Source organism: Gadus morhua, chromosome 8 (assembly GCF_902167405.1).
Source record: "Gadus morhua chromosome 8, gadMor3.0, whole genome shotgun sequence".
NCBI classification, from domain to species: domain Eukaryota; kingdom Metazoa; phylum Chordata; class Actinopteri; order Gadiformes; family Gadidae; genus Gadus; species Gadus morhua.
The window spans coordinates 3,010,378-3,038,064 of record NC_044055.1 but is presented as its reverse complement, the minus strand read 5'-3'; the positions used below and the strand labels follow the sequence as shown (position 1 = coordinate 3,038,064).

The 27,687-nt window shown below is 44.7% G+C and overlaps 2 protein-coding genes across 3 annotated transcripts; both read right to left on the bottom strand.

The window, feature by feature from the left end:
- Positions 1-23: 23 nt before the first annotated feature.
- On the bottom strand, positions 24-26,615 carry LOC115548311 (acyl-coenzyme A thioesterase 1-like). Of its 2 annotated transcripts, none has more exons than XM_030362836.1 (5): positions 26,324-26,615; positions 24,190-24,738; positions 20,710-20,912; positions 17,471-18,082; positions 24-177 (listed from the first exon to the last, which is right to left on the bottom strand). In XM_030362836.1, exons 2-4 carry the CDS (start codon positions 24,647-24,649, stop codon positions 17,474-17,476), a joined length of 1,272 nt encoding a protein of 423 aa, XP_030218696.1. In that variant the 5' UTR covers positions 24,650-24,738; positions 26,324-26,615; the 3' UTR covers positions 24-177; positions 17,471-17,473. The 2 variants fall into 2 exon arrangements, with proteins under 2 accessions (XP_030218696.1, XP_030218697.1); XM_030362837.1 differs by having other exon boundaries at positions 34-187; positions 17,481-18,082.
- LOC115548312 (acyl-coenzyme A thioesterase 1-like) lies at positions 34-6,927 on the bottom strand. Its single transcript, XM_030362838.1, has 3 exons — positions 6,453-6,927; positions 1,272-1,474; positions 34-789 (listed from the first exon to the last, which is right to left on the bottom strand). The coding sequence occupies exons 1-3, from the start codon at positions 6,910-6,912 to the stop codon at positions 181-183; spliced, it is 1,272 nt and encodes a 423-aa protein (XP_030218698.1). The 5' UTR covers positions 6,913-6,927; the 3' UTR covers positions 34-180.
- Positions 26,616-27,687: the final 1,072 nt, after the last annotated feature.

Genomic DNA, 27,687 nt, shown 5'->3' with positions numbered 1-27,687 from the left:
AGTACAAATAAATGAACACATAATCAAGATGGGAACATGCCTCAGTAGTATACCTTTATTTTCGTGTGATATGGCAATTCATCAAACAAGGGTCATAGTTTCATTTCAACACAAGGAGGCACAAATCATAACATTGAACATTTTACTCCGGAGCTTAAGGTTATAGGAGGCTGCAGCCTCCTATAAGCTAGCTTTGGCTGCCCCAGCCACTGGGACCAGGTGCGTTCTGAAGAACTCTTGGATCTTGTTCCACAGGTGCATCTCAGCCTTGGCGTGGGCCTTGGGTTCCCCGCCCCAGGCGACCGGCGCCCCCAGCACCCCGTGGAAGCTGGACGGGCAGTACGGCCCGAACGGCGGCTCCAGATAGTGCCCCGCTCCTGGGTACACCACCTTCTCAAAGTTATCCTTCCCCTGACGTCTCAGCCTCTCCGTCAGCTGGTTGAGATAAAGACAACTGTCCCAGTTGAGGTCGTCCTCTGCGGCCACGAAGAGGAAGCGCCCTGTGGCTCGTTCGATGGGGATCAGCGATCCCTCGTTCTCCGGAGCCAGGGGATCGTGAAGGCCGTGCTTTACGTTGTAAGCCCCAGACTCGGTGACTGTAACACGATGGAGGTCGTACATCAGCGCTGAGTGTATTTGACTTCCTCTGTAGTAGAGGGGTAGCACGACGTTGGAGCAGCAGCCGTTTATCCACGTGGTGGCTTTAACGTTTGGGAGGTGCGTGGCGATGGAAAGTGCCAGATCTCCGCTCTTGGATAATGATATTAAGCCAACGCCCGAATCCATGGCCTGTAAGAAAGAAATAAAGATTAAAGTAGCCTACATTTTATAACTACTGTATTCTTATTTTAAATCTATCATCTATGTTTACTATAATGTTTCTATCATATTTCCCTAGGGATCAATTAAGTCCAGAGACTCTGCATTTGCTTCTGAAACAGACCTAGCTCAGAGCAGAAGAACATGGAAGGCAGCACACAAGATGAACTAGAGGCAGACACTTCTTGTCTCTATCTGTAACAACCTGCACAAGGACTGGTCGAAATGCTAAGATGTGACCAAATAGAGTAAATCCATCTTTAAAGCTTAGATGTTTGGAGGACAGTAACTCAATATGCGTCTGTTCTGTATTTGTGTTGATTCCTGAAAGTAGGTATTCGTTCAGTAATCATTTTGTTATTTTTGTTATTCAACTTTTGTTTTAATTTAAGCGTAATTGGGTTAGTTAATCATTCTGCGTAGAAAATAAAAGGTAACCTCAGGGTACTCACCTTTGGATGCTTCCTTAACAACTGTATTGCCTCCTCAAAGTAGTCCAAGTGAAGCTTTGTGACCTTCTTGGGCTGGTCGTCATAGCCGTACAGCGCAAGGGTCAGAACCATGAGGCCACAGTTGGCCAGGAGAGAGGCTCGTCTCTCATTCAGCCCACCACCAAATGTGTAGAGGTCCAAGACAGCAGGGAAGGGGCCATCTCCTGCACAATAGAAAGTATGGTGCATTACAAGCATGAGAAATCATCTGTTCTTCAGACGGAAAGGCAAATAGTGCTACTATTGGTTGCAGTATTACTCATCTATAATCCCATGACCATCACACCAACAAAATGAAACTAAGAGCTTACAGTTGGATGTTAAACAGAAACTTAGAATAAAGGTCCATGAGGGTAGGCTATATCATGACATTAGTGAAAGACATATGATAGAGTGCCATGTATTCAATAATCATACCCAGGTCTTATTATAATAATAATGTTCTTGCTAAAGTGAAGGACGTTATAATGGACTATGTTACTAAAGTGGTAATCTCAAACATTTTCATGTAAAAAACTCAATTCAGACACTATCTATCACAGAATAACGTAAAACATGCTGATTGAGCCCAGTGACCACTGATGAAAGCCCTTGCATTTGCAGTATTATGAATGTCAGGAACTGGGTTGGTGGCACCACTGGGTAGCCTGGAGATGACGTGCCTTCACATTGTGTATCCCTATACTAGTCTATTCCCTATTTTAGCTATGCCTGAACAACCCTTCTAAAGACCAACCTTCTGCCTCAAAGCGGCAAAGGGGTGTACACATGGTCGTACCGAGGCTTTGTTGTCTAGGACTTACGCTCGCAAGGCGAAAAGGCTCGGTACCGCCAGTTAATGACTGAACCTCGGCTGGCTTTAGCCGGCTCTGGCCCTGTGGCAGCTATCCCTCAGTAGCTCCTGCGGCGGGAGACTACAAATCGACTTCTTGGTGCTCGAGCAGTGGTCTGGCGGATGAGCACCACTGTCTAGGTGGTACCAACAGTGGAGCACACGGCCAAAGTCAGCTGGGAACAGCGGAGACCTCGGACAGCCGGTAGTGTCCGGGTTGGCGTAGGAAGAGCATCCCGCTGTTTAAAATGGTACAAAACCACAGCACGACGTAAGACCTTCGACAGTGTCCCGAGGGACGTCATCTGGTGGGCATTGCGCAAGCTCAGGATTGACGAGTGACTGGTGCGAGCAATTAGCCTGGATACCAGCCTGAACTCCGCCCACACAATTTTTGGTCTGGGAGATTCAGTCTGGAATTGAGCTAGTTGGGAGGTATTCAAGGCCTCGAAAAAGTGATCTGACCAATCAAATTGTAAGGGCGGGCTTTATACGTTGATGGACAGATGATACACATTAACGTAATCAACCACGTCACCAAAGAGCGAAAGCCTAAACGGAGAACTTGTTCGTACGTGCATGCACTTTTACTTTTTTTCTCAAAAATGCTGACCGTGTTGCCAATTTGTCCGTGTATCCTTAAATATTTTTACAAAACCGGCATAAATCGTTTATGTCCATCTTCTTTTTCTACTTCTTCGAACGTGTGCTCAGTTGAGTTAGTTTGAGAATAGCTGTGCGTCGCACAACATACGTCACATACTACGTTGCTCTGATTGGTTTTAGGTCTATCCAATTGAGCGAAGAGGCATTTTCCTTCCTGGTTCCGCCCTATAATCACAGCCCAATGGTTCGGTCTCAGACTCATATTCTGACCAGAATTATGAGTATGACATCGTCAGGCTAACGAGCAATATCATCCCACTGCAGACACAAATGGGCGTTCTCGTGTGGTGGGGGTTCCCGTTTACGCAGACTGGAACGCCCCGGGTCGGGACAATCAAAACGCTCATTGTTTAACATGAATTGGCTAAACAAATGACCACTGTAGCATATTTAAACACAATTCCAATTGTGAAGAGAATTATTTCCATTGGTCATTCTGACCGAGAACATTTAGAATTTTCGGTCCTCCTCATTTTTTTCCGGTCAATGACTGGTAATTACCGGACAACGGAAACTATAAACCGGCCTAACTTTCACCGTCAACACCATACCTTCTTCTTCGCACAGCTGTCAACATCCAGAACAAGTTCCGGATGTTTCAAAATAAGTTTCAAAATAAGATCTAGTAGTAAGTACGGCTAGCATAGAACTAACGTTAACCAAGTGGGGTCTTGTTAAAGGTCCCATGACATGAAAATCTCACTTTATGAGGTTTTCTAACATAAATATGAGTTCCCCTAGCCTGCCTATGGTCCCCCAATGGCTAAAACTTGCGTTTGGTGTAAAACGAGCACTAGCTGTTCTGCTCGCCTTTGAAAAAAAGGAAGCTCAAGTGCGCTGATTTGGAATGTCTGTTTTCTTGACGTCATCAGGAATCTCAGCTCCTCCCCTTACTCTGCCTGGCCCGCCCAGAGACGTTGGCCCGCCAATGAGACTCGACCGTGCGAGCGCCACGTGTGTGTGTGCGTGTGTTTGTGTGTGTGAATACACACACTGTAACGCAAGTGTTTCTTGTCGGTATTTTGACGTGTCTTGTATTTCCACAACGAGACTGTTGTGGGGGTTATCTGAGCCATGGTTGAGAAGGAATTGGGGGAAAGGAACTTTGGCTTTGACTCGCTGAAGTACATGAACTGCGACATGCCGCCGGTTTCCGCGAGGCACCATCGCCCGGCAGCAGGCAGCAGGCAGCGCGCGGTTCAGTCGACTTCAGGTTGATGTGAAAGTGGAAGAACCAGAGACGTCGCAGAACCCGACAAAGTCGTTTGTGATTCATTATATCGTCTGGAGGGGCACACAGCTTTTGGCCGTGATAATATGTATTAAATGATATAGATTTCTATGTATTATATGATATTATTTAGATATAGAGCTCCAGGACTGTAACGCAAGTGTTGTACACTTCCTTGTTATTTGGATAACCGTTCTGTCGGACTCTCGTCTCCGGTATTTCTACAACGAGACTCGTATTGGGGGTTATCTCAGCCAAGGTTGAGAATGAATTGGGGGGAAGGAACTTTGGCTTTGACTCCCTCAAGAACACGAACCACGACATGGAGGAGAAAGGGATTGTTGGCGGCGAATGTCTCCAGCTTGAGACCCGCTGAGGGACCACCGCCGGAGGCGGAGGTGCCTAAGCGCTGCCCGGCAACGATCCCTTTCTCCTCCTTGTCGTGGTTCAGTCTACTTCACATTGATGAGGACGTTGAAGAACCAGGAACGTCGGAGAACCCAACGCGGTCATTTGAGATTCATAATATCGGCTCACACATCTTTTGGCCGTTATAATATATATTATATGATATAGATATCTATGTAGGCTATATTATAATATTTTGATATAGAGCTCCAGGACTCCCGTGTGTTCTAGAATATTTACAGAACACGGCTAAAGGCTGTGTGCGCCTCGCCATTGCGATACATCGACTGTAAACAGAGCGAATGGTACCGTGGCTGCAAGCTGCTCAGGGCCACACCCCCACCCTCCTCCTTGACCCGCCTCGCTCCTCCTCATTTGCATTATAGCTACAGACACCAAAACAGCGCATTTGGGGGAAGCTCAATGTGCGACTGGCTCGGAGTGGCTGTAACTCTGCACCACGGCTGAATTTCGGGAACGTCTTTGAATACTGTGTTAGTTGCCCACTAATACCTATATTAAAGAATACATAAAATAGCATGTCATGGGACCTTTAAGTGTTAATATATGTGTCAAGTGTTAAAATATGATTACGCCCTTACTTTGAAGGGACAACTTGATGACGTCACTACGTTCTTGTGAGCAAGGCACGGGTCAACTGTCCCGTTGTTCTTTTGTTGTTGTTGGAACTGACTGGACAGTAGACAGTCATGTATTCTAGGGAATAAATACGCCAAAGGCTAAAGAGAACCTATCGATCTGCTCATTCTTCACCACGCAAGAGAAAAGGACCCACCGCTCCATCTAAGCTTAACAGGGCTCCATGATTGCTAAATCTAATGAGAGAGGTAAAATTGCCATTAAGGAAGGAAAGCATAGTATGCCTTGCGACTGTGCTTCGCAGTATGCCTTGCGAAACCCAGTATGCCTTTCGAAACACCTCGTGATTGGTCGATGAAACGCTACCAGGAACACCTAAAGGGCGTTCTTGTGTCATGACGGAAACGCCCAAGCTTGCAGATGGACCCTTCTCGGTGTGAGTGGTACAATGTACTCGAGCGTGAGGGGCAGAGTGCAAGTAGGAGGAGGTTACAGTGAGGAGTTCGGACTGGGAGTAGGGATGCACAGGGCTCTGTCCTAAGCCCCCTGCTCTTCATCATCGTACTGGAGGCGCTATTGTCTGGAGTTTCGCACTGGCTGTCCATGGGAGCTGCTATACCCAGAAGACGTGGTGGTCCTCGCTGCCTCTCTGGGGGAGCTGCAGGTGAAGGGGCATATGTGGAAGTCGGGGATGGAGAAAAAGGGCTTGCGAGTGTCACGCCCAGCTTTGCCGTGCTGGATGTGTCTCTACCTGCCTTGCTTGGCGTGTCATGATCATCCGTGTACCGTGACAGCTCCCCACTAGGGGGAGCTGTCTCTATTGGTCGTGCCAGGCCAATGACTGGGCTGATTGAGCTGGAGATAAAACACGCCTTTCCCGTGGGCTCGGTCTCTCTCACTACTGCTATGGCCTGACGGGAAAGGGCTGGCAGCAGCTTCGCTCCTTATCTTTATCTCACTTTGCTTTATATTACATCTACTGATATGCACTACGCTTTTGGTTTGGCTTCCCCTCACTGATAAGGTTTTGCATTTAGCACTTTAAATAAATAATTGTTCCATCTTTATAATCAGCGTGGCCTCCCTTTGTTATGTCAGCTCTACTCGAGCCAAGTGGTCCTGACACGAGTCAACATGGGAAAAATGAAGATCATGGTGTCAGGAGCGAATATGGACCTGCTGAAGAAGTCCGGGAGGACTTCTTCATTCCGGGAACAGGCAGCAACACAATATTCTGTGGTGGCTGCTCTCTCTGGGACCACAAAAAATGGAGTGGCATCAAGGGGCCTCTTCGCCCTGACCCAGACTACAAGTGTGCTCGCCGTCTGCGCCTCTAGACGGCCGCATAACCGCTTTAAAGTATGAAGACATTATTAATTGATCAAATACAATTAACAGCACTCACCAGGGGGCACAAAGAGAACTCCCCGGATGTTCCCTTCTTTGATTGGTTGCCGTTCGACCTCATCCGCCAGCAGACACCTCTCATTGGTCGCCTCGGCCAACAGGGGGCCGGCCCCCGCCTCTCCATCGTGCACGGAGAACCTGACTACGTGGGGCCTCCGGGAGTCTGTCTTGTGGAACTTGGTGTGGAGGGCGTCGGCCCTCAGGGACCACAGCAGACCCATGGGCTCCACCCCCGTGTAGCTCCCGCCCAGCGAGGGCTCCCTGCCGAGGTCCACGGCCCCGCCCGCGTCGGCCCTGTATACGGCGGAGGCGTGGAACGGCACCCCCTTGTCGTCGGTGGCCCTGGCCTTCATGGTGACCACCTGGGACGAGCGCAGGCCGTCCACCAGCACCCGGACGGGCTGGGTGTACAGGCACTTGGCGCTGGGCAGCAGCCTCAGACGTACCAGGGCGGACATGCTTCCACAAGTTGTCTCTCCGAGATGTGCTGGAAGGTGATGGGTCCAGAAGGATCGTCCTTCACGCAGACGTGTGGCGTTTCTACAGTACAAATACAGTGGAATCAGTTATATACAGTGTATCTCATCACAAAGGTTTGAGTTTTTATATTTTTAATTAGGAAAAAAATATGTAGTCGCTAGATGTCAGCAATAGTCGCCGTCGCGCAATGACGTCGGTTAGGAAAAATAAGAGCCTAATTCAACTTAACAGTGCTGTCTTTTCCTATGTTCGAAAGGAAGCACCTTTTCATCTTGCTTGGACCCGATAACGTTTTCCACAAAGGTTAAGGAAAGGGGGCATAAAGGTTAGGAGATTTGACTTTCGGAATTGGGCCCATGTCTATTGGAAGTCTGTGATGCAGCCTACTAAACAAACAACTGCAATGTCAAAATTGGAATACCGGTTTAACAATAGGCCTACTGGTTATAAAACCCACCACATACACATAACGCTTTTAGATCCACTGTAAACAGTAATGTAAACATAGATATTGGTGCCTTTGCCTGTGCCGTTTAGAAATAAAGGACAAGATGAGCTGCGCTCCTCCAAGAATCTCCAGTAGCGCCGAGATCGTTTATTGGCCTGTGGCATGTGCCACCGCGACCACTGACATACCATGGCACATGCCGTTCTGGAACGGTAACTGCCGTTCCCAATAATGGTATATGAGGTGAGGTCTAGGCCTACCCACCACATTGGAGAAATCGATTATTCTCGCTGCTGTCAGAGTAGCCTACTGGACTTGTCCTACTGTTAACATAGTGACAAGATATATTACCATATACAAGATATTATATTATTTGTTGAATAATTTCCTATAATGAAAATAAAGCGTTGTTGTATTTCAAACAATATGCTGAAGTAGAAGATTATCCTTTTGGGTTTATGACAAAGGGTTGTAATTAACTGTATTTCGTTGTGTGTCCACTAATAAGTGCTTAGGGCTATCTCAGCAGTATTTAAGGATTTTGGTGAATTTAAGAATATAAGGAGTAGCAGAGCTGCCTTCATCCTCATCCAGTCCTCGCCATTACGCTTCCTGCTCACATTATTATCGCATGGTACCCTTGATTGATTTAACCTCTCTGGTCAAATGTCAAAGACGTGTCGATTGTTTCAACTTTTGATACAGATTCTGAGAGACGCCGAGATCGTTTATTGGCCTGTGGCATGTGCCACCGCGACCACAGCCCATGCCATTCAGGAACGGCATATGCCGTTCAGAATCGCGGCACACGCCTATGTCAGTGGTCGCAGTGGCACATGCCACAGGCCAATAAACGATCGCGGCGCTACTGACATATTTATATGCGGATGACGTTGCTAAAAGTACATGCGTGCAGAATACTGTCAGACCGAGGAGATTTTATATTGAAATGTTATTTGACGGATATTTCGAGGGGATATCCATCTAGTAGTCTATTGGGGAGGATTTATTTTTAATAATAATATATATGAAGACATTCAATTAACAAAACTAACCTAACAAATCATATTTATCATTTGCGTAAGTGATGATCACCGTGGACCTTTGCTGCTTGTTGTTATTGTGATTTCATAAGAGCATATTATAGTGTGATTGTTACAGTCTAGCATCAAAGTGTTGATTGATATAAACTTGCATTTCCATGACACTGCTTGAGAGCAATTGAGAGAAAGCGTTACGACAAGGGTTCAAAATACTTTGTAGCCTACTTTGTTTATTAAGAGTCAATAAATGCATTGATTTACAATATGTTAACAGCACATCGTCATGTGCATCAAGATACGGCAAAATGTGTTTGTTTCAAGATTATGTGGAGGGAATACTCAAAAAAAAGTTAACAATTCAATTCAACTTTAGTTCGCCATGTATACAAGATAGAATTGGAATTCTCCATGAAGGCAACACACAGTAAAACAGATAGACAAAATCACAATACAAGGACGAACATTACCATTATGAGCAATAAATTAATAGGAATGGAGATAGTGCAGAGTTCAATAAAATTATAGCGCAATGGTGTCCAAGTTTAAGAGTTATTTAGGAGGGCTATTGCTTGGGGAAAAAAACTGTGGAGGTGACGTGATGTTTTGGACATAATGGGTCCATTGGAGATGGAGTCCTTGAGCTCACACACACACACACCCCCTGGACTCACCGCCTACTGGACTCCCTCCCCCTCCCCTTCCCCCGTTGCAGCACAGTATGCCGTGAGTGATGTGATGCGCCTGTTGGCTGCGTCCGCCTCCCGGTGTCTGAGTTGTGACACCTCCCCTCCCCAATTCCCTTCCCCCCTCCCACATGTGTTTGTGATGTTTTTGATGTGATGCTTATGTGTTGAGGTGTTTTTTTTTGCTAATCCCTACACTGTGCCCCCCTTAAAAGAGCATAGTTTGGGGTATCGACAATTTTTTTTCCCCCCTCGTTACCCTCCGCATGGTTGGGCCGCATGGTTCTTGTTAAACAAGCGCCTGACAGTCTCTCCGTCCCGTCTCCCCACACTGTCTTCTATGTTTCTTGGACGGAATATAACTGGGAATATCGTTGCTCTGTTGCTTTGTTACATGTGTAATGACAACAATAAACTATACTATACTATAATAGCCCTGTACCGCATTCTAGAGGGGAGTAGATTAAACATTAGACTATTGGCAGCAGAGGCGGATTGTCCGTCGGGACGATCGGGTGATATCCCGGTCGGCCGGCCGGCCACCGAGTTCAGGTGGACCGGTCCACAATTGTGTAACGGCCTGGGAAGTTATTATTAAGTTATTATTATTAATTTTTTTACTTCATTTAATTCTTCATTATTCAGGCGTTACAGAACTTTCATGGCCATAAATAAATAATAAGAACTACAGTTTACTTTAATTTGTTTGTTCTTGAATTGACGTAGAATGGAGCAAAGACTTCTGGGATTGGGAAATGCATTTATCCAATAAACAGCTTGCAGGTCAAGTTCATTTTCGGAAATGTAGGGGGATATATGAGCGGCCCCATGTCTAAATGTCCCAACCAAGCACCAGTGAAGAGGTTGGTAGCCAAGAAGGCCAGCCAACCCTTCTACATCCCTGGCCCTACCTGGAAGAATTTTTTTGAAAAGGTTGGACGCAAAAACAACTCAGTTCTTACTCGTTACATCTTAAATTCCTGCAGCTAAGCTTGGAACATACATTTACATTCCCAATAAAGGCTTTTGATAACATGCCTCTGAAGTTTGACTTTTTGCACCATTCCAATACTTACAGGGAACTAGTCATTATATCTTCCGCTCAATGAAACACATGTTAATTCTCAGTAGTACACATATATGGTTCTTTAATGTATTTGCATTGTACTAATATGCGTTCATTTTCAATGGGTATAAATGTGTCTGAAACAGATGCATCCCAATTTTTTCAACATTATAGTCATTAGATGGCCTTTAGAAAAATGTTTTTTGGGGGGAAGTGGGGCAGTGTGCTATAGAGGTGTGCTGTGTGTGTCACTAATTCACAGATGGGATAAATGCAGAGACCAAATTCCTTGTATGTGTGAGCATACTTGGCAAAAAAAGCTGATTGTAATTCTATAGGCCCCTGTGGCACGGCCTACGCCCATTTTTTCCCCTTGCATTACTTTTACTTTAATTCTTTAAGTAGTTTTGAAGCTAGTACTTTTACACTTTTACTTAAGTAAAAAGCTTGAGTTGAGACTTCAACTTCTACAAAAGTATTTTTAAACGCTAGAATCTATACTTCTACTTGAGTAATGAATGTGAATTTTGACACCTCTGGTGCCGACCAAGTGACACCTCGACACGCGGGAGGATCCGGGGTTCGAATTAGCAACCTTCCGGTTACCAGCCAACCAACTCTACCTCATGAGCCACGTAGGCCTACTATTGATTTAGATGTGCGGACAATATAGAATCTGATTATTTAAACGCCTTACCTTTAAAAAGTGAATCACAAACGGTATATGATGCTGCAACTCCAATGCGTTTATTTTGGGAACTGAGAACTTGCGGGAACTATATAGCTCGTAAGTCCGCCCCTTCTGGTAGACCTCACCTCTGAGATCGTAAAATATGAACAGGTTTATGCAACAGATATGGAAAACTCTTCATTAATTGAGATGAGTTTCGCAAATGATAGAGCAGTTGTTGGTGTTTTGGAGCCATCAGCTGGTGTTATTGAGTATTGCAGATCTGCGTCCGCATTGGGTGTGTGTGCGGCCGTTGCTGGTCAGAACCGGTTGACGTGACATGACATGTGGTAAGTTCGCATTGTAAATAGCTCCCGAGGATTTATACATTTTAAGATCGAGGATGTATGTTTATTTTATGAACCTCGACACATTAAATAATTATATGAAAACAATCTAAAATATCTTCCAACAAGAAAAAAATATTTGTTTACTGTAAATGGATAAAGGTCAACAGAAGCGCAATGTCCAGCTGTCAGATGTGTTGTGATCAATTGTATTCCTCATAGCTCTCAGGCTGTGAGGAAATCAGCAGCCCGCGATCGCAGCTCCTCTGATGTGAACGCGCACAGCATAGCGCAAAGATGGGTCTCATTTATAACCGTTGCGTACGCACAAAACGGGGCTGAAATTGGCGTACGTGACTTTTCACGCCAAGGTTGTGATCTATAAAAAACCAACTTGACGGGAAAATGTGCGCAGCCCTAAGCAAACTCTGACCCATGCGTACGCATGGTTTGGAGGAAAAGGAGAATTGGCGACACAGACGGTGTGGTGGTGAACTGAAGTCAGACCGAAGAATTGCAGAGTGAGAAGAACGATTATGTTTTATCATCGCCCTTCATCAATTTAATTTCAACCCGTATCATGCGTTAAATCCTAATCAGAATAATTTAAGTCCACTGCGTTATTTCTCAGTTATAACTCCAGAAATATCTCCTTAGAATAGAAATAAAAAGAAATTCCCTATATTTAATCCCGTCAATCCATACTGTCCACTGACGGCGCGACTGCATGGAATAAAGCATCTGTCCAACATGTGTCAATAACATAATATTTTTATGTGACACTGTAAACACATGATCGAATGTCAATTAAATCCCAAGTGTGAAAAACCAAGCCACACATCACAATCGTTGTCCGTTACTCTTGATGCTTTTCATGACAAATCAGGCATTAAAAAGGGGTTATGTTCAAGAACATTTTACGTGGGTAATTACAAACTGATTATCCAAGGCGTTCTCGTCAGTCTTATTACCGTAACCCTATAAATACAGAGGTGAGCGCCGTGGTAATGCTGCACCATATGGCACTTCTGGCGGACCATGCAAATGGCAGGATTCGGAGGGAGAGGGTATTTAGGGACCATAACGATTTATTGGTAGGCTAGATAAAAATATGTAACTATGTCAGACCACTTCTTTTTTTAATTCTGGGACAGTGCGCTCCGTGCTACTGACAGAGTTCACTGCTGCAGCAACATGTTGCCACTCACTCTGCTTTTTGTTGTTGGCGATCCCAATCCCGTGACCGCCGAACAAAACTACCTTTCGGGCCTCCATCTCAACCACAAGTGTCTCCACTTCAACCTCCGTGAAATTTCGCTTTTTTGATTTTCTCAGTACTTCTGCCATTGTTTCCAACAAGACATAATACCGGCATCTGAGTCTGTTTTATATGCAGATCGCATTCATGAGGTCATTTGCATTGACCATTTATGGTTAAAAAGGGGCGTGTAGAGGGCGGAACGTGAAGCTGATTCAGCTGCGCACAATTGTAGTCAGTATGTGATTTATAAAGCAAAGATTGCGTACAGGTGTGCGTACGCAGTGTTTTATAAATCTGAATTTTTAGTAACGATCCTACGCACAGTTTTATAAATGAGACCCCAGGGGTCTCATTTATAAAACTGTGCGTGGGATCGTTACTAAAAGTGTACGTACGCCCAAAAGCCAAGTTTTGGGTGCGCCAAAAAATATTCTGACTTATAAAAAAAATATTCTGACTTATAAAACCCTATAGGCACACCTCTAAGCAATCTTTGCTTTATAAATGACAGAATGCCTATACAAGTGTGCGCAGCTGAATCAGCTTCACGCTGAATCAGCTACACGCCCCTTTTTAACCATAAATGGTCAATGCAAACGACCTCATGAATGCGATCTGCATATAAAACAGACTCGGATGTAAATATTATGTCTTGTCGGAAACAATTAAACGATTAAAACGAAAAAAAGAAGAAGTGGTTTGACACAAAGGTACATATTTATGTCACAGACAAAACGAAAAAACGAATTTATAAACGGCTTGTTTTCTGGTTTCTGTTGATGGCAATTATTCCCAGAAAACAGACTAATAAAACGTACATTGCTCCTCCCTTTACAAGACTCCCCTTGCACTGGTTTCACCCAGGGATATATGGTTTCCCTGTCTTTGTTGTAGCTGCATTTTCTTTTAGTCGTACGGGTCGCGCTCTCCTCCATATCTCCTGCCGTTCTGACCTGGGGTCTCATTTATAAAACTGTGCGTGGGATCGTTACTAAAAGTGTACGTACGTACGCCCAAAAGCCAAGTTTTGCGGGCGCCAAAGAATATTCTGATTTATAAAACCCTGCGTACGCACACCGTACGCAATCTTTGCTTTATAAATCACAGAGTGCCTACAAGTGTGCGCAGCTGAATCAGCTTCACGTTCCGCCCTGTACACGCCCCTTTTTAACCATAATTGGTCAATGCAAATGACCTCATGAATGCGATCTGCATATAAAACAGACTCAGTCTGCAAGTATTTTGTCTGGTCGGAAACAATGGCAGAAGTACTGAGAAAAGCAAAAAAACGAAATTTCACGGAGGTTGAAGTGGAGTCACTTGTGGGTGAGATGGAGGCCCAAAAAGTAGTTTTGTTCGTCACGGGATTGGGATCGCCAACAACAAAAAGCAGAGTGAGTGGCAACATGTTGCTGCAGCAGTGAACTCTGTCAGTAGCACGGAGCGCACAGTCCAAGAATTAAAAAAGAAGTGGACTCGCCTGACATAAAGGCACATATTTTCATGTAGCCTACCAATAAATCGTTATGGTCCTTAAATACCCTCTCCCTCCGAATCCTGCCATTTGCATGGTCCACCAGAAGTACCATATGGTGCAGCATTACCACGGCAATCACCTCTGTATTTAACAGGGTTACGGTAATAAGACTGACCGAGAACACCTTGGATAATCAGTTTGTAATCACCCACGTAAAATGTTCTTGGACATAACCCCTTTTTAATGCCTGTTTTGTCATGAAAAGCATCAAGAGAAACGGACAAAAATATAACGATTGTGATGAGGAGTGTGGCTTGGTTTTCCACACATGGGATTTAAATGACATTTGATTATGTGTTTACATTGTCACATAACAATATTATGTTATTGACACATGTTGGACAGATGCTTTATTCCATGCAGTCGCGCCGTCAGTGGACAGTATGGAGTGACGGGATTAAATATAGAGAATTTTTTTTATTTATATTCTAAGGAGATGTTTCTGGAGTTATAACTGAGAAATAACGCAGTTATATATCGGATAACATAGATTTAACGCATGATTCGGGTTGAAATTTAATTTATGAAGGGCGATGATAAAACATAATCGTTCTTCTCACTCAATAATTCTTCGGTCTGACTTCAGTTCACCACCACACCATCTGTGTCGCCAACTCTCCTTTTCCTCCAAACCATGCGTACGCATGGGTCAGAGTTTGCTTAGGGCTGCGCACATTCTCCCGTCAAGTTGGTTTTTTATAGATCACAACCTTGGCGTGGAAAGTCACGTACTCCAATTTCCGCCCCGTTTTGTGCGTACGCAACGGTTATAAATGAGACCCCAGATTGTTTCTTGTTGGTGCGCGTGCCCTTAACCGGCGTCCGCCTGCCAGTTTGATTGACATGATCAAACAGCCCGCCCCTCCCCCTGATGACAGCCCTCACTGCTGTCTCCGCACACAGCTATTTGATAAATGCCAGATTATAAAACACGCATTTCCAAAAAAAATCGAGTCTGAGTGTCAATAACAATGCGGGACAATGTCTCCTTTTGAGGGACGTGTACAAAGTCATGGAAATGCGGGACTGTCCCGCACAAAGCGGGACATCTGGTCGCCCTAACTCCAATGCTTTTATTTTGGGAACTGCAAACTTGCGGGAAGTATAGAGCTCGTAAGTCCGCCCCTTCCGGTAGACCCCCATGGGACCTCTGAGATGAATGGGTTTCAATGGAGAGCAAATCATTATCTTCTGGTCCCAGTCTTTATATGCCATGGATTACACATATGTCGTTTATGGATTTAAATGATCATTTTTCACGTCAAGAATTTGAGTTTATTGTGCAATTGTTCAGTTAAAGGCCTACGCGCAGTGTGGCATCCCGCCCCTTGGACCTCGGCCCGGGCGGGTCCGAGGTTTAGTGTTGGACGGCGTACACCGCCGCCCCCCAGAGAGCATCACTTCTCTCCCCCCAATCAGCGAGATAGGGGACACCTGGCCGGAGGGAGGACAAGGCCCGGGAGCCATCTTAAAGGGAGCTCGACAACTGACGAGGGGGAGGAACGGGAGCGAGGGGCAAGAGGGAAGCGCTCGAGACCACGATCGACTAAAGGCTCACGGAGACCCTAAATAGATGGTGATTGTGTTCCATGTCGGAGATCATTGCAATAAACGCTGAGTGTGGCTTAACCCTCTTTCAAACGTGTGATTCGTACCTGGAACCCGTCACATTGGGAAGCAGTAACGGGTGTTTTCTAACGCCATTCGGCGATGACGTCACGTTGGGGGGACGTGGTGGTAGGTAGTCTCAGCCTAGTGTTGGATTTAGAGCACCATATTAAGCACTATATCAATTTCAATTATTATTATTATTATTTAGTGATTTGTTTCAGTGATTCCGTTCCCGTCGCGAATCGTTCAGTCGAGTTTCCGGTAGCGGTGAATCGAATCATGGAAGGTTCTCTGATTCAGTCAGACTCAGCTCCTCCCTTGTTCGTTCGTTCAGTTGAGTTTCCGGTAGCGGTGAATCGAATCATGGAAGGCACGGTTCTCAGACTCAGCTCGTCCCTCGTTCTCAAACGTCAACGTTATAACTTTAACCAAACGCAGCGGAATGGGGGTGTAGTTGATTATTGGATGTTTAACATATCAGCAAGATAATAGACTTGATTTAGCAATGATGGTGGGGGTCCCGGGTGTTTAGGCTCTCATAAACAGAACCCTGTGCAGCCCAAGACTAAATCTAGCTGCCAAAATTAACACTGCCTTCAAAACGAGAGCTGGTTAATTGTGAAAGATGCATTAAACTGTAATTTGAAAAAGCAGTTATATGCTATAGACCCTATAGTATCTGTGGTATAAAGGCTGGGGCGAATTTCAAATAAGTGTTGAAAGTATGGACCGTCGCGATTCCCATTAAAACGAATGGCGCGGTGATAAAAGGTGGTATAAAGGCTGGGACGAATTTCAAATGACAAATATGTACACTTTATGTTGAAAGTATAGACCGTCACGATTCCCATTGAAACGAATCGCACTTCCGTCAAGTTGGGAAGAAATTGGCAGATTCAGAGTTTGCGGTTCAATAGATAATCAGTGAAACATTGTTGCGACACAAATGACACCTCTATCAAATGAGCCGTCTTTAGAGAACGGTGAATTGCATTGGCTTCTACGAGCTGTCGGCTTTCAGCCGCGAGCTTAGGGACCGTCTGCAAAGTGCAAAACTGAAAACGACCACAATGGTCAAATTTCAATAGCGTCGCCATTATCGACTCCATTATTGAGCCCCAAAACGTATTCCATATAGGCATGGCCTCTATATGGTCTTACTACAACATTTAGTTTGGAAACCCTAACCCTAACCCTATCTCCTCTTATTTTTTATTTAGCAACAATTTCAATAGCGTCACCATTGTTTAATCTAGAGCTCCAAAACATGTTCCATATATTCCATATAATCTCATTACAATTTACAGAAGTAACTAGTAATAAGTAATGAATTACTTTTTTTGATTAACTACCCCGAGTTTATAGATTCCTAAAGATACTATGTTACACAGGCGCTGTATTCTGCGGACCACCCTCGAACTTGTTCGTCGTTGTTGTGTCTGGTTGTAAGTGTGCGTGAATGCTATGCGCAGGCTGAATCGCAATTGCGTCAAGACAAATCCGATTGGCCAACACATTGAAGATAATAAAAAAATAAAAAATTCAGGAAATTATTTTAAGTTAAACTTAAATTGTCAAGATATACATTGCTGAAGTTGCACTTCCAATAAAGTGAGCATTGGCACAACTGGTTGAAATATTTTAACTACACGCTGTAGATAAAAGATGTAGTAAAAGATTAGAGGAAAAAACATTACAAATCCCACCCTTTTGCCTCTAGTACAAATAAATGAACACATAATCAAGATGGGAACATGCCTCAGTAGTATACCTTTATTTTCGTGTGATATGGCAATTCATCAAACAAGGGTCATAGTTTCATTTCAACACAAGGAGGCACAAATCATAACATTGAACATGTATATACAGCCTCCTATAACCTAGCTTTGGCTGCACCAGCCTCTGGGACCAGGTGCGTTCTGAAGAACTCTTGGATCTTGTTCCACAGGTGCATCTCAGCCTTGGCGTGGGCCTTGGGTTCCCCGCCCCAGGCGACCGGCGCCCCCACCACCCCGTGGAAGCTGGACGGGCAGTACGGCCCGAAGGGTGGCTCCAGATAGTGCCCCGCTCCTGGGTACACCACCTTCTCAAAGTTGTCCTTCCCCTGACGTCTCAGCCTCTCCGTCATCTGGTTGAGATAAAGACAACTGTCCCAGTTGAGGTCGTCCTCGGCGGCCACGAAGAGGAAGTGCCCTGTGGCTCGTTCGATGGGGATCAGGGATCCCTCGTTCTCCGGGGCCAGAGGGTCGTGAAGGCCGTGCTTTATGTTCAAAGCCCCAGACTCGGTGACCGTAACACCACGGGCGTCGTACATCAGAGCAGAGTGGATTTCACTCCCTCTGTAGTAGAGGGGTAGCACGACGTTGGAGCAGCAGCCATTTATCCACGCGGTGGCTTTAACGTTTGGGAGGTGCGTGGCGATGGAAAGTGCCAGATCTCCACTCTTGGATATTGATATTAAGCCAACGCCCGAATCCATGGCCTGTAAGAAAGAAATACTGTAAGATTTTAGTTTATATCCTCAATGTTTCCCGTAATTTCCTTTTATAGATTCAAATAGCCTACATTTGATGACTACTGTATTCTTATTTTAAATCTATTATCTATGTTTACTATAATGTTTCTATCATTGAGCGGAGCAACTGCGAAAGGTATTTTCCCAGGGATCAATTAAATCCAGAGACTCTGCATCTGCTTCTGAAACAGACCTAGCTCAGAGTAGAAGAACATGGAAGGCAGCACACAAGATACAGGCATGCAAACTGGCTCGGGGTGAAAAAGGTGAGAATGATGCGTGAGCTGAGAAAAACACAGACCCACTATAGGGTTCCAGGTTTATACTCCGGGGAGTTTTCTTTTACATTTTTTAATGTATTAGGGTTAGTCACAAGCTAAAAGAAATTACAGGACTGCGCACAATTACGAACAAAGCATTAATTTATTATGTGCAAGGGCAGCCCCAATAGGTACATCACTTATTACAAAACTAAGAACGAATATTGAGAAGAATAAAAAGAGGTGGGAGGACAGGGCAATAGGAGTATGCCATTATTTATTTTTCTTCTTGGCCTGGACCAGTGTCTCATGGGCCCGCTTTTATGCTGCAAAACAGTGACTTCTCTCGGCTATGTCGACTAGTATGTATTAGGGATGTCCCGATCCAGCTTTTTGCACTTCCGATCCGATACCGATATTGCAGCTTTTAGCATCGGCCGATACCGATACCGGCCGATCCAAGCATGTATTAAAGATTAAAGATATTTACTTATTTTGTTGTGCTACTCATGTTGAAAAGGGTTTTTATTCTTAAGAACAACTAGCCAACTTAATTAGGTTAGTTTGAATAATCCACAATAGTTGGTAATGAGAAGCTGACCTGTTTATTCAGGGTTAAATAAACACAAAATAGACAAAATAATAAATAGTCAAATTACCACACACACACTGAATTGGCATCAGTGCTCTGTTCTTGAACAACAAGAGTGTAAACAATATTGTAAACAATATAACATCATATATAAAAGCAACACACACAAAACCTGAGTAGAAAATAGTCAAATTACCACACACACAGTGTGCGCTAGGTGTGCTGAACAACGCGGACCGGATTTGGGGGGAAAAGCTGAAAAAAACTGGAATGGATTACCTACATTGGTGCGCTCGGAAACACGGACCGGATTTTGAAAACAAACCGGATCGGGAGTCCGGATCGGGATTTCCCCGTGCAGGCCGATCCGATATTGATATGCTAATATCGGCGGCCGATCCGATCCAAATATCGGTCCGATATTGATATGCTAATATCGGCGGCCGATCCGATCCAAATATCGGATCGGGACATCCCAAGTATGTATCAACACAACTGGTGACCCGCTGAAAAATTCTCTTTTGGCGCGTTTCCACCGGAGGGTGCGTTCGGTTCGGTTCGCAAAGTTGCGGCACGGTTCGCGTTTCCACCACCAAAAGTGGGCGTGACATGGGGATAAAAACAAACCGCGAGGTATTATTCTGGACAATGGACGTGTCGCGTAAAACGTTAGCTTGGGCGAACAAGGAGGTGGAGCATGGACCTATTAAAGAAGACAATACTTTATTAAAGCATGCAATTGTGATGTAGAACAAAATAAAAAGAAAACAAAGTGATATGTGATATGCATGATATTGAAGCCTACAGCGATCGTTACTTAACTTGTGTGGTGGTGCCTTATCATTTGTTTACCCACGCGATTGCACTCTCATTGGCTGAATTGATGAGAACGTTTTAGATAATATAAGGTCGCGGGGAGACGAAGCTCTGTTCGTTTGTATATTTTATTTACGTGACCATATTTTTGTTATGTTTGTTTTGGGAATCAGTTCTCGTCGTTCACCTTCGGCTTCGGGATGTTTACGTAGCTGCCGCGGCGATCGACATCCGGCCTACCATGAGGGTACTGTCGGCGGTGGAAACGCTCGGTGGAAACGAGGCATTTAAAGGCTCCGCTGGGCTCACGCTTGGCCGTTTCAGATGGGAGGCGACTTTCCGCTCGCGCTGTCGGTTGGCGCTGTCGGTTGGCCGCGCGGCTTCACGAGCGCGCGCATGCGTTCGACGAGCACGGAAGCGACAGTTCCACGGGAGTGCGCCCACTTGTCGTGCCGCCTGACAGAATGCTGCGCCTTCTCTCTGTCCGCTCGCCTCTCCATTGAGAATGTATTAGCAGGCACAACAAGGACTCCATGGCTGGCCATCAGACCCCCCCCCCCCAAAATGTTTTCTCAACGGATCTCCACGAATCACACAAGTGGTCAATTTTGTCTTCAAAACGGCGAATTTCGCCGAAAGGTGACTAGTTTGCATGCCTGAAGATAAACTGGGGGCTGTAACTTCTTGTCTATATACATAACAACCTGCACAAGGACTGGTTGGTATACTAAGAGGCGCACAAATAGAGCAAATCCTTCTTTAAAGCATAGATGTTTGGAGGACAATAACTCAATGTTGTGCCAGTGTTTTTCTTTCAGTAATCATTTTGTTATTTTTGTTATTCAACTTTTGTTTGAGTTTAAGCGTGATTGGGTTACAGTTCATCATTCTCCGTAGAAAATAAAAGGTAACCTCAGGGTACTCACCTTTGGATGCTTCCTCAACAACTGTATTGCCTCCTCAAAGTAGTCCAAGTGAAGCTTTGTGACCTTCTTGGGCTGGTCGTCATGACCGTACAGCGCCAGAGTCAGAACCATGAGGCCACCGTTGGCCAGGAGAGAGGCTCGTCTCTCAGACAGCCCACCGCCAAATGTGTAGAGGTCCAAGACAGCAGGGAAGGGGCCATCTCCTGCACAATAGAAAGTATAGTGCATTACAAGCTTGAGAAATCATGGGTTCTACAGATGGCTGCTAGTGGTTGCACTATTACTCATCTATTATCTCATGACCATCACACCAACACAATGAAACTAAGAGCCTTCAGTTGGATGAGAAAGCTTACAGAGAGAGAGAGTTACATCGTGAGTCTTTGCCCTCAAGGCGATGCTCTCAACAGAGGCAACTACAGCATACAGGGGTTGAGGCACATTGAGCAAGTACTCAAGGTGTTTGAGCGTGTAGTAGAGGCACCTGCGGGGAAGCGAGTAGGGATCAACGAGATGCAATTCGGCTCCATGCCGGTTCGTGGGACCACTGACGCAATCTTCATAGTCCGCCAGCTACAGGAGAAGCACCTTGCGGCCACCAAGCTCCTCTACATGGCATTCATCGACCTGGAGTAGGCCTTCGACAGTGTCCCGAGGGACGTCCTCTGGTGGGCATTGCGCAAGCTCAATGCCGACGAGTGGCTGGTGTGAGTGGTATAGGCAAAGACCTCAGGCGTCAGGAGCAGAGTGCGAGGAGAAGGTTACAGTGATGAGTTCGGAGTGGGAGTAGGGGTGCACCAGGGTTCTGTCCTAAGCCCCATGCTCTTCATCATCGTACTGGAGGCACTATCTTTGGAGTTTCTCACTGGCTGTCCATGGGTGCTGCTGTACGCGGACTATAACTCGCCTCTGACGCAACCACCGTGCCATGATCCACTGGATATGTAATGTCAAAGCCAGGGAGGATGTCATCTCAGACTCTCTCTTCAAAAAGCTTGGCATCCAGGACATAGACGTAGTGCTGCAAACAAACAGACTGAGGTGGTTCGGCCACGTTGAGCGCAGCATTTGCTGGATCTCGCTTGTGAGAAGACGAGGTGCCCTCTGATGGGGCTTTCACACCAAAAAGAACCAAGAGCCAGTTCCGGGCTGGTGCTAGGGCCAGTTCCAAACAGGTTCCAGCCTTATCCCAGTTATGAACCAGTTGGTTTCACACCGGCCAGAGCCAGCCATGGAGCCGGCGAGAGCAACGTCATGACGTCACTGCAAACGTCTCCACTTTCCCAGCAACCCTCGCGCATTGCCGGAACTGTACAATAATAATAAGAACCCTCGCGCCAGTTTCAAACACAACAACAACAATTTCGTCTTCACGTCAATCCGTGTATGGTTCGTTCTTTGAATATTCCGATTTAAAACAAAATCAGAAAAAACAATTAACAGAGCCGTTCTTTGGTTTTTCTGATTTGGTTTTGAAGCCGAAAAAAGGGCAAAAGGAATATACAAATAAACGGTATTTTTCAGTTTTTTTTAAATCAAAAAGGGAAAACTGAATAATCCAGTTGCTTGTTTTGTTTGCGTGATATTTAGATAAAACCGCAATGAATGCCGGGAAAAGGGCTGTAACCTTCTCCTTGCACTCTGGATTAAAAAAAACAACATATAAAGACGTTTCAAACGTTCCATCGAGTCTCTCACATTCTACAATGGCCAGCTTTATTGTTTTCCGTGGGAGCCGGCGACTTAGTCTGCGAGTGGATGATCTGAAACTAAATCGGATACTAGATTTCTTCTTTGAAGGTTGTGCTCCACACAGAACCTCCTCACCGTCATAACGGAGCACTTCGGGGCACCAGATTGCTTTAGAGCGGTACTGATCACGTCGTGTGTCTTTCCAGTGTCAAATAGTTCACGAATAAAATCACCATAAGGTTCAAGTGCGGCCATAACTAAGTCTCCATTTTCCCAGCAACCCTCGCGCATTGCCGGAACTGTACAATAATAAGAAGAACCCTCGCGCCAGTTTCAAACACAACAACAACAATTTCGTCTTCACGTCAATCCGTGTATGGTTCATTCTTTGAATATTCCGATTTAAAACAAAATCAGAAAAAACAATTAACAGAGTCGTTCTTTGGTTTTTCTGATTTGATTTGAAGCCGAAAAAGGGCAAAAGGAATATACAAATAAACAGTATTTTTCATTTGTTTTTTTATCAAAACGGGAAAACTGAATAATCCAGTTGCTTGTTTTGTTTGGGTGATATTTAGATAAAACCGCAATGAATGCCGGGAAAAGGGCACGCGGATTAAAAAAAAATACATATAAAGACGTTTCAAACGTTCCATCGAGTCTCTCGCATTCTACAATGGCCAGCTTCATTGTTTTCCGTGGGAGCCGGCACCTTAGTCTGCGATTGGACGATCTGAAACTAAATCGGATACTAGATTTCTTCTTCTAAGGTTGTGCTCCACACAGAACCTCCTCACCGTCATAACGGAGCACTTCGGGGCACCAGATTGCTTTAGAGCGGTACTGATCGCGTCGTGTGTCTTTCCAGTGTCAAATAGTTCACGAATAAAATCATCATAAGGTTCAAGTGCGGCCATAACTAAGGCTAAATATAATTAGACAGTCTATTGCTGGTTTAGGTGGTTGGCTCTTTTTTCTTCGCTGCGTTCTGCCTTCTGGTGTAGCCTACAACTATAAATGTATCTATTTTTCTTTTTCTTTTTCGGGTATAAAAAACCAACACACAAAACACACAAACACAAGTAAAATGCAGTTTATTTGTTTATTCCTTTTGCCCTTTTTCCGATTCAAAACCAAATCAGAAAAAAACAAAAAACGACTTAATTGTTTTTTCTGATTTTGTTTTAAATCGGTAAACCATAAATCCTTGTATGGTTAAAACTAACCATACACGGATTCACGTCCATTGTTTACTTCGGTGTTTTAAAAATGCCGGTCTTCGTTGCTCTTCCTGTTTATGAAGGTAAGGATAACCCCGCCCCCTGCCCCCACCGTTAAAGCAGTTCTAGTTCTAGCCCAGCTCAAACCTGGGGCTGGAGTTGAACCGGTTTTTAGAGGCCGGAGCCGGTTCTCTGGCGATGTGAAACGAAAACATTGGCCCTAGCTCCGAACTAGCCCGGAACGGGCTCCGATTTTTTCGGCGGTGTGAAAGGCCCATGAGAGGAGAACAGGAAGACCGGAGAAGACATGGGAGGAGGTAGTGCGGCACGACTGAGCGAGGCTGGGCATGGATTCCACAGACGCCTAGAACCGCTCTGTGCGGAGAGGACGATTGCGACGAGTCAGACAGGCCCCACCCTCGGGAGGGGAATGATTCCGGCCTGGATAAAATAAACTAGGATGATGACATACGGATCCGTCTGCGCTTCTAGCCGTCCGCATAACCATTTTAAAGTATGAATACATTAATAATTGATCAAATATAATTAACAGCACTCTGCCACTCACCAGGGGGTACAAAGAGAACTCCCCGGATGTTCCCTTCTTTGATTGGTTGCCGTTCGACCCCATCCGCCAGCAGACGCCTCTCATTGGTCGCCTCGGCCAACAGGGGGCCGGCCCCCGCCTCTCCATCGTGCACGGAGAACCTGACCACGTGGGGCCTCCGGGAGTCGCTCTTGCAGAACTTGGTGTGGAGGGCGTCGGCCCTCAGGGACCACAGCAGACCCATGGGCTCCACCCCCGTGTAGCTCCCGCCCAGCGAGGGCTCCCTGCCGAGGTCCACGGCCCCGCCCGCGTCAGCCCTGTAGACGGCGGAGGCGTGGAACGGCACCCCCTTGTCGTCGGTGGCCCTGGCCTTCACGGTGACCACCTGGGACGAGCGCAGGCCGTCCACCAGCACCCGGACGGGCTGGGAGTACAGGCACTGGGCGCTGGGCAGCAGCCTCAGGCGCACCAGGGAGGACATGCTGGAAGCACGGGGACTCTGCGGGACCAGCTGGAAGGTGATTGGTCCAGGAGGATTCGACCAGGTCCTCCACGCAGACGACCGGCTCCCTACAGGAGGTATATAAATACACAATACAATTATAAATGTGTACTACTGATGTTAAAATATCACTCTTCAAAACGTGTTGCACTCCACTATGGCATATAATGATCTGAGAATTTTGCATAAAACTAAAAAAAGGGGGGGGGGTAGTGCCAGTGAAATCTTTGCAACAAACAATGTGCCCACTTTTAATGCTGTTTTGAGAAATTGTATGTATAGATTCATGTGCAGATTTACATGGGTCTTTGAACACGGTTATTGTGTCTATAACTGATGTAACTCACTCATCTTGCTTCTGGAAACATTGGACCTGAAGCTTGTATGGGTTTTAAATTATAATTGTGTTTGTATTATAATTGTTTTCATTATAATTGTTATAATACAATTATTAGTAAGTGTTTGTATTATAATTGTTGATACCTAGATAGATAGATCCTTTAATAATCCTTTACAGGAAATTACAGTATTACCTCATTTGCATCCTTCTTAAATGTTTTGTGTTGTTTTATATTTATATATATTTTTATTTATATGTACTGTGCCGTCTTTATGGACCTTCCTCTGTCTTGAATAAAAGTTGATACACCTTTTTTCATCACAACGGAATACAAACCCTTGAACCTTATCCTTGCATGAACTGCCAAGATAAGTACTTGTATAACAGTTGTTCAACAGTAAGATATAGGTAAAAATAAAAAGAATATATATATATCTATAAGCTTAATGGTCTCAGACTATGCTGATTTGCTGTGCAAATGTAAGAATTAATTAATTAATATTTGCTAGTATGTTAATCTGCATGTTCCTTTAAACATAGACAGGTTGTTTACTCTCATTTCAACAGGTCAGTCCATGTCCATTGTAAGTCTGCTACAGACTACTAAGTTAACAACTCTCATTTTAAAGTTGTATTACTGGTATGATAATACTGGTGATATAACCCACAAAATACACAAAACATTATTAGATTCACTTTACCCGACAGTAATTTAAACATTGATCTTGGTGCCTTTGCTTTAGAAATAGAAATGTAATTTCAAGGACTGGATGAGAATAAAGGCAGCTCGGTCACTCCTATTGAAGGAGCTAGAGTCAAGTTGCTCTTAGGATAATGAATGCTGGTTGAATAGGCCTAAGCATTTAATAGTGGACAGTTGGACATTAAAGGACAGTTAGATTTGTCAAAATCCAAATGGATATTCATCAAATTTCCCCTTTGGTTTCATGACAACATTATGGCCATATATTGGTTCCATGCTATAGCTAATATATTTTGTGAGTGGGATAAAGATAGGCCTCAGGTTTCCACACACTAGTTACATATTTTGTATCGAGTATGTGGCGCCCTCTAGCGACACAACTAGGCCAGTACTCCAATGTTAATGATATTTTCGTAAAACAATGCCTAGTATGGGTCTGTTGGTGTAACAGGTAACCAGGTAAGTACAGTTGTATCTTACTTGTGGCAATTTTGTTTTGTTTAATTCACTACGAACTAAAACGAGAATATTCTCGAGTTTGCCATATTTTTCAAATGTTATGGGTGTATTGCATATGTGTTGAAAACTAAATTAGAACAATTAGGCCTACCAACTAAGCAGTAACGTATCTTCGTGTCGCTTACTCCTGCTTCGAGTCGGTGACCCTTCGCCAACCAAACAGACACGCACTCGAATCTTTACAGTGTATACACTTGTTGCTTAGCCACCGTCCTATACCAATCGGAAGGTGACGAGTACTTCTTGTTTCGCGTCTTGTAGGACGGAGTTCTGATTTCTCGCACGGTGTCGAGCCGACCTTGTCGGAACGTACCACCATGAGGCTCGGATTTGACACAGAGCTCACCAGCATAGTCAGAGCCAGCGAGAAGCCCCTGACTGCAGCTGTCATGCCAAATTTGTACCGGGCGCGTCATCCATACGTAATCCACTCCAAATCTGCCTGGCAACAGGCAGATCGTCCATTGCCTGGCAACGGACGATCGCGTCGAATGACGTGAACATTCGCGAACCTTCTATCTAGCGATCCGTTATCTGTATTGTGCTATTTCGTCCTTGACCTGCTTTAAACACTCAGTTTACTTGCTAAATTTGATTAAACAATTAAATACAATACAAATATAAAGTAAAAACAAGTGTTATCTGTAATGATATCAACATCAGTTATTAGACCGTCACACGGAGCATGCGCAGTTGGATTGGCGCGCTGCATGTTGATGTCTGTTCCAAGATACATCGTGTGTTTATTAAGGAACCCAACAAAACATTACATTATCTAGCGATCCGTTAACTGTATTATGTTATTTAGTCTTTGGCAACATGAGCGCGAATTTTTTTTTAAACCTGCCCGGCAACGGACGACGCGATCATCTGCTGCCATGCAGGTTTGGAATGGATTACGTATGGATGACGCGACCGGTACAAATTTGGCAGCCGGTACAAATTTGGCATGACACAGCCCGCAGACGGAGCACCACATGGAGGGGCGGGCACTTATGGAGTCAGTTTCCTGCCATAATTCAAACCTGAAAAAAAAAGTTTCAAAGGCTTGTAAGTCTGGGTTTGAAAACTCAACACCTTGTAAAAAAGGTTTTGCAACACTGAAAAAAGAGATTATAACCTGAAAAAAACTAAAACTAAAATTCAAACATCTGTAGACATGATTTTGTGTTCTATTTTATCTTCTTCATCATTTTCACCAACACATTTTCAAAGTTCAAACAATTTCACCAGCGCATTTGCAGAGTTTCAAATCTGGCACTGTTCTAACAGTGTATTTCATTGTTGCCCGGTTTTGAAACCTTGTAAATGGGATTCTGCAAACAGGTGTTAATACATTGAGAAATACGTTTTGAAAGGTTGAATATTTAGTTTTAAAAACTTGTAAAGGTGTACGTTTACGACATTGCAACGTATTTTTTCAGAACTGACTTTTCAGCACTGACTTTTCAGAGA

Bases quoted from the DNA above. Each gene is read 5' to 3' on its own strand.
- LOC115548312 (XM_030362838.1), bottom strand. From the start codon at position 6,912: ATGTCCGCCCTGGTACGTCTGAGGCTGCTGCCCAGCGCCAAGTGCCTG. The intron at 1,475-6,452 runs GTGAGTGCTGTT...TCTATTGTGCAG, and splicing joins AGTTCTCTTTGTGCCCCCTG to GAGATGGCCCCTTCCCTGCT. The intron at 790-1,271 runs GTGAGTACCCTG...TCTTTCTTACAG, and splicing joins TGTTAAGGAAGCATCCAAAG to GCCATGGATTCGGGCGTTGG.
- LOC115548311 (XM_030362836.1), bottom strand. From the start codon at position 24,649: ATGTCCTCCCTGGTGCGCCTGAGGCTGCTGCCCAGCGCCCAGTGCCTG. The intron at 20,913-24,189 runs GTGAGTGGCAGA...TCTATTGTGCAG, and splicing joins AGTTCTCTTTGTACCCCCTG to GAGATGGCCCCTTCCCTGCT. The intron at 18,083-20,709 runs GTGAGTACCCTG...TCTTTCTTACAG, and splicing joins TGTTGAGGAAGCATCCAAAG to GCCATGGATTCGGGCGTTGG.